Source organism: Anolis carolinensis, unplaced genomic scaffold, assembly GCF_035594765.1.
Source record: "Anolis carolinensis isolate JA03-04 unplaced genomic scaffold, rAnoCar3.1.pri scaffold_12, whole genome shotgun sequence".
NCBI classification, from domain to species: Eukaryota; Metazoa; Chordata; class Lepidosauria; order Squamata; family Dactyloidae; genus Anolis; species Anolis carolinensis.
The window spans coordinates 1,209,169-1,216,105 of NW_026943823.1; the positions used below are offsets into that span (position 1 = coordinate 1,209,169).

Consider the following 6,937-nt stretch of genomic DNA (forward strand, 5'->3'; position numbering starts at 1 on the left):
TTCCTCCTCCTCCTTCTTCCTCTTCCTCTTCTCTTTTTCCTAATAATAATAATAATAATAATAATAATAATAATAACTTTATATCCCGCCTCCATCTCCCCCAAAGGGGACTCGGGGTGGCTTCTCCTCCTCCATCTCCTCCATCTCCTCCATCTCCTTCTTCTCCTTCTTCTCCTTCTTCTCCTTCTTCTTCTTCTTCTTCTTCTTCTTCTTCTTCTTCTTCTTCTTCTCCTTCTCCTTCTCCTTCCTCTTCTTCTTCTCCTTCTCTTCTTCCTCCTCCATTTCCTCCTTATTCTTCTTCTCCTTTTTCTTGTCCTTCTCCATCTTCTTCTTTTCCTTTTCCTCCTCCTTCCTTTTCCTCTTCTTTTGAGCAAAGCGTCATGAGAAAGGTTTTATACTCAGGTACATTTGTTTGTGTGAAGTCAGATCAGAAACATCCATGGGTCCCATTCTCCCTCTTTGTTCTCCCAGGTGAGATTGTAACCTACCAGTGGGATGTCCCTGCAAGATCCGGCCCAGGACCAAACGATTCCGCCTGTGTCTCTTGGATCTACTATTCCGGAGTGGACCCTGTGAAGGTCAGCCGTTGTCCACTACTACGAGAGAGTGGGAAAACATGGCATCATCTGAGGAGGACCCCTACGCAGAGGTCAATTCATGTTCATTCTTGATTAGGTCCCAGTTATCTCTCCTGTCTTCAGCAGAGCTCTCCTGATAAAGATGACTTTAGTTCCCTAACAAAGGTGTGCTTTGCCTCTGAAATGCCTATCCGCCATCCATGCAGCTGCCAGAACCTTTCTTCTAAAAAATATGTAACCACAATAAAGGTTCAAAACATGAAAGACAATATGTATATTAGAGCATCATATACACAATAATGTTAACAATAATAATAGAAATGATAATCAAATACAATCAGCTGTAATGACACACAGTAGTAACTTGCAGAGTATAAAGATTTAAATGCTACAAAGAGCCATTTTCAGTGTAGAACAATATCTACAAGACTCCAACTAAATTTTGTTAAGAACACAGTATGTGTACATTCTACCTCTCCAAAATGATATGTGATAATATGCTGTGAAACTAAATAAATCAGTAGACAATACGATTGACTCAGATATGGCGTGGAGTCAAATCAAATCAAAGTCTCTGTAGTACTAGAGCAATTCTTTGGGACTCCTCAGGTTGTAATTGCAATCAATCAGCAGTCGCTTCAGTTTGTTGAAAATAAATTCAGTTTGTCAGAGATAAATTTCCAAGTTGGGGGAACAAATGTTGCTTAGATGCCGATTCTAAGTAGCTGGTTGTAGGTCAATAAGAGCCAGGAAAACCGATCAAATACAGATGTTGTTTTAGAGTGGCTGGCTGTGAGCTGAAGTAAGCCATTTACTACTGGTTCCCGGGTCTACTCCAGTTTCTACTACTAGAACGTTTCTTCTAACAAAGCCTATATATATATATATATATATATATATATATATATATATATATACACACACACACACACACACACACACACACACACACACACACACTGGCCTCAACCCAGTCCAATGAGACCAAAGGTCTCAGCTCAGGCGGAGGTCCATATAGGTTGACCAGGGTTGCCAGTTATCCCTTATTAGAGTGGATTTCCTTTCTTTTAGAGTTGGAAAGCTGGCAGGAATCCCTTATTATAAGTAGATCCCCTGTTTGGGTATCAGACAGCTTTTCCTACTATGGAGACAGAATAGGATGCCCACCAAAAATCCCATGTTTTGGTGCATAGGCTCATCATAAAGTCAGAAATACCTGCATCGTTTATTCCACAAAGATGTCTATTTTGCAAATAATTGCCTGTGTAGATGATGCTGAAACCAACACTTTCCTTTGGTATTGAGGTAGAACTGGTTCCTCATTGCCAACCCTACATGTCATGGAGATGGGCTGCCCCTTGTTTCAGTTTCGCAAACGGTAGTGTGGATTTACCATACGGGTTTTCTTCCCGTTCTGCATCCTTTCCCGTCCAGGACCTGTTCAGCGGCCTCGTTGGGCCCCTGAAGGTCTGCCGCAAAGGGACCCTGGACTCGGGCGGGAGACGGAGAGGCGTCAGCAAGGAGTTTGCCCTCCTCTTCTTGGTCTTCGATGAAAACCAGTCCTGGTACCTGGAGGAGAACGTCAAGAACCATGGCCAGGGAGAGCGGAACCGTTCCCGGGCGGACAAAGAGGAGTTTGCAGAAAGCAACAAAATGCACGGTAGCCGGCTTGCGTCCTTGCAGATTATGTTCCGTTAGATGTATTTTATTGTGAAAATTAACACATCGTAATATTTCTGCAGGTGTAATAATGAACTTGCTATAATGAATGTTTGGATAAAGGGAAGACATCTGACATTACAGTTTGGCTACACTTCCAGTTAGTAACAGAAATACAGTGGAGTCTCACTTATCCAAGCCTCGCTTATCCAAGCTTTTGGATTATCCAAGCCATTTTTGTAGTCAATGTTTTCAATATATCATGATATTTTGGCGCTAAATTCGTAAATACAGTAATTACAACATAACATTACTGCGTATTGGACTACTTTTTCTGTCAAATTTCTTGTATAACATGATATTTTGGTGCTTAATTTGTAAAACAATAACCTAATTTGATGTTTAATAAGCTTTTCCTTAATCCCTCCTTATTATCCAAGATATTCGCTTATCAAAGCTTCTGCCGGCCCATTTAGCTTGGATAAGTGAGACTCTACTGTAATAATAATACTTTATTTTTCTATCCCGCCACCATCTCCCCGAAGGGACTCAGGGCGGCTAACATGGGGCGATGCCCAAAACAAAACAGAATAAAGCAATTACAACTAATATCAAAACAAAAACGGTAATAACATAAATCAAATAAACAATTTAAACATTTTAAAAATACAATAAAACACATAAAATCAGAACAAATGAGTAATAATACAGAATCAGCCACTGGAGATAAAAGGGGTCGGGCATATAAAACACAATATCCAATAGTATCCAATAGAAATAACAATGGTATCCTTCCAAGGATTGTTCAGAATACCAGGCACTCCCAATGCAAAGTGTGTTGGTGATGGAAAGCATATTTATTTATTTGTTTGTTTGTTTGTTTGTTTGTTTATTGGACTTATATACCGCTACTCCCAATTTGGCTCGGAGCGGTTCACAAAGATAGATAAAACAATACAGTTAGCTTTAAATAACAATAAGAACGGACATAGCCCCAAGTTTTCACCCATCGAAGGCTTGTCAGAAGAGAAAGGTTTTACTGGCTTTCCGAAAGGCAAGTAGGTCTCGGGTAGTTCGAATTTCAACTGGCAAGGCATTCCATAGATACTTGAAGGAGGAACTCTTTTAATAATAATAGTAATAGTAATAATCTTTTAAGCAAATGCCAGGAGTATCTTTGGGGCTGGCTTTGTTTTGATTAGAAAGTGGATGCCTTAGGAGCAAAGAGATGTGTAACCTTTTATTTACCTTCCTCCCTTAGCCATCAATGGGAGGCTCTATGCAAACCTGCCTGGACTGACTATGTACGCCGGTGACTGGGTGAACTGGTACCTGCTGGGAATGGGCCAGGAGATTGACGTGCACACGGTCCACTTCCATGCGGAGACCTTCATTTACCGGGTGAGGCGCTCTCTTTATTCAATGAACACAGCCGACTGAGTCTGCTCTGGACACAAAGGGAGCTGTCCAAGGTACTGAACTGTCTTCCACATTTCACTCCTTGGAAGTCCAGGCTGAAACCCAAAGTGGGTCCACTGCGGTGACGGAAATGCTTAGTGTGGGTTTTAGTGGTGGGCACCACGGTTTCAAAGCTCATGCTCCTTCTCCCTTCCTTCCTTCCTTCCTTCCTTCCATCTCGGCAGAGCGGCCAGAGCCACAGGGCGGACGTGGTGGACCTCTTCCCGGGGACCTTGGAAATGGTGGAGATGCTGGCCAGCAATCCCGGGACGTGGCTCCTCCATTGCCACGTAGCCGACCACATCCATGCTGGCATGGAGACCCTTTTCACCGTCTTGCCCAGGCCAGGTAGGGAGGGAGGGCAATATCAGGTCCCAGGTCTGATTCACCACCTAGCCCGGCATGATCACACTCACTGCTGGTTCAAGCTTAACTTTTAAAAAAGGCTCCGTTTTATCCGTTTATTAATCTTGTTTGCAGTTGTGCACCTTTTACCACTGAGCCGGTTGGATGTTTGGGCTGAAATAAGGTTTTGACTGAATATCAGGTACCAGTGAAACTGAGACGCTGATCTGGGCTGAACGTGACTCCGATGCAAAGATCACATGCGTCCGCACCATCTTGTCTCCACATAGAAAACCCTTTGGTCTGACTCAGGGTTGTTCTCAGAATCCTAATTCTGTTGTTTCTTTCTTTTCAGACCCCAGGCGCCTGAATGTCAGTTCTGTGGCAGGTATGGCTTTCCTTTCTTCCTGGTCTCCCTGTTATCTGAACCCTAGTGAGATGCCTTCTCCAGCGTATCCTTACTGTTGAGGTTCTCCTTGAGCTTTTGGGTTCTTCCTTTGACTTTTCCTTCTCTCTCTTTGCTCTTTGCTTCCAAGCGAGGCCTCCTGAAGACGGAGATGACCCCGACCACGTTGTGTTGTTCGGCTCCAAACTCGCACACGGGAAGGTCGAGGCCACCGTTATCCTTTTGGCCGTGGCTGGGATAGCCCTCTTCCTCATCGCCATCATCCTCCTGGGCATCATCATCCACCGCGAAAGGCAGAGGAGGCTGAGACGCAACCGGAGGTCCATCCTGGACGAGGGATTCAAGCTGGTGGCTACAAAGAGCCCTGAGATCTGAGACTTCCGTCCAGAAGAGTCGCCTCCAACACACATTTTGCAATGAGAACAATCCTGTTTGTGCAAGAAACTGTCGTCGCGGGGATAAAGTAAACTCACAAAACTCTCACGTGAATCAGTCCGCTCTCGTCCCCCTCCAGCTGCGCATGGGGCTGAATGTCCCTCAAAGAAAACAGCTAGGATTCAGTCCAAAACATTGCAGAGTCCTTATCACGGTTATCAGAGCTTTGTAGTCCAGCCTCTGACCTTATTTTGAAACTCACCACTTTAATAAGCACACTTGAGCTCTGGCTTTCATCCAAACTCCTTTGGAATTTTTTTGTTCTTCAGTCATTGCTCTATATATAGCTACTAGCTGTGCCCGGCCACGTGTTGCTGTGGCTTATGGGAATTCTTTGTTGGCCAGGTGGAATAGCAGCAAATAGCTTTGCAGCCTCAAAAGCCTGAACCCTGGCTGTACTCCAGTGCCGTTGTGGCCGAAGGGGTTGCTAGGAGACGAAGTGGGCGGGGCCTAAAGGGAGCAGGGCCTACCCTTCTGACCAGCAACCAGGGTTGAAAACGGCTCTTCCTCGTTCTCTAATTTCTCCGATTCTGTCCCGGGAACGCTGGAGGAACCGGGAGGCTGTGCTGAGAAACAAGGAGAAACAAAATTTGATCCAATTTAAAAGTGGAAATTAGGAAAGGAGAAAGGCCTGATGGGTTCCATATACAAGAAATTAGTGGGAAAACAATATAAATGGAAACAAACATTGGCTGAGATATGGAAATAGGACCTGAATAGTAACGGGTTATATTGTATACTTTTATACTGTACTAGCTGTGTCCGGCCACACGTTGCTGTGGCTTATGGGAATCCTTTGTTGGCCAGGTGGAATAGCAGTGAATAGTTTTGCAGTCTCTAAGCCTGGCCGATTCCTTCTTATGGGAATCCTTGTTTGGTGAGCTGGAATACCCTTCTGACCAGCAGCCAGGGGGAAAAAATAGCTCTTCCTTATCCTCTAATTCGGACTATATTTTTCTATATAGTTTTGTTTTGTTTTGTTTGAAAGACATAGATTGGATGACTGTGTCTTTTGTGGCCAAATTTGGTGTGATTTGGTTCAGTGGTTTTGTTGTTTACTCAGTCCTACAAACGTACATTATATTTATATATATATACAGATTTACAGTTCTTCTATCAGTATATACAGAAATATGCTCACAACCATAGCAAGGTGACTAAAGCAAGACAGATACGTGACAAGACAGCAGTGGGTCACAGATGCAACTAGTCAATGACCTCCACATGGCAAGGATGACAAAGAGACATATGACAAATAGAACCTGCACATGTCTAGCACTTCCTTATCTACCCAAAGTGGCCGCAAGAAATGGTGCCATTCTTGTCATGCCTGTCACATGGACAAATGTCCCTCCAGGTCCACATCTCCACTCGGTTAAGCCTTTCAGTGGAATGTGCTGTGACCACATGTCCATTAGAACGGTATTTTTAACACCATGGCGTTACATTCAATGCATTTCTTGAATTGCAGATCTAGTGCTTCTCGAGCATCTATTCCGGAACAGCTTTGCAAAGGGAAATTGCATCCCGTTGTCCTAAAAAGCAAAGGATTTCCGCCTTCGGAAAGAACCTAGGCTTGTTATCGAAGAAAACAGGATTCCAATAAATTGCTCCGTACGGGATTTCCATAGAAATTTTGACTCCAATCCGCACCTGCCTGCTGAGAAGTGCGTTGCAAATGTAAAAGTTCCTTGGCCTCAACCCAGGCCTTTTCCCACCTGTTTCCGACCGATGTCGGAAGCCTTTTAGCGTTTGATTAAAACCTCGAAAATGCCTGGAGTGAGACCGGATCGGCTCATGAATATGGATGCGGATTTGGAAGGAGTGTAGGACACAGCCTGGCTCCATTAGCAGATGCAGAAGTCTCTGCCTTCATCGCGTTGCTATATAATTAAGAGCCGGAAGGGGGTGGAAGCGCTTAATGATGCCGCCAACCTCACAAACATTAGTTTTGTCTGATTCAATAAAGGATAGATTCACACATGGATGGAAAGCCTGGAAGCATTGCTTCAATGCAAATGAGTGTCGGTTGGGCTCGGCGTTTACCATTCACAGT

General features: G+C 44.1%; 1 protein-coding gene across 1 annotated transcript in view; it reads left to right on the forward strand.

Annotated features, from left to right (window-relative positions):
* The window catches only part of heph (hephaestin), a 31,906-nt gene extending 25,924 nt beyond the window's left edge, over window positions 1-5,982 (forward strand). The window contains exons 16-21 of the mRNA XM_062963714.1: window positions 472-578; window positions 2,013-2,238; window positions 3,499-3,638; window positions 3,881-4,043; window positions 4,396-4,428; window positions 4,577-5,982. Coding sequence (XP_062819784.1) covers window positions 472-578; window positions 2,013-2,238; window positions 3,499-3,638; window positions 3,881-4,043; window positions 4,396-4,428; window positions 4,577-4,821 — 914 coding nt within the window. The 3' untranslated portion in view covers window positions 4,822-5,982. The remainder of the gene's footprint in view (window positions 1-471; window positions 579-2,012; window positions 2,239-3,498; window positions 3,639-3,880; window positions 4,044-4,395; window positions 4,429-4,576) is intronic.
* Window positions 5,983-6,937: the final 955 nt, after the last annotated feature.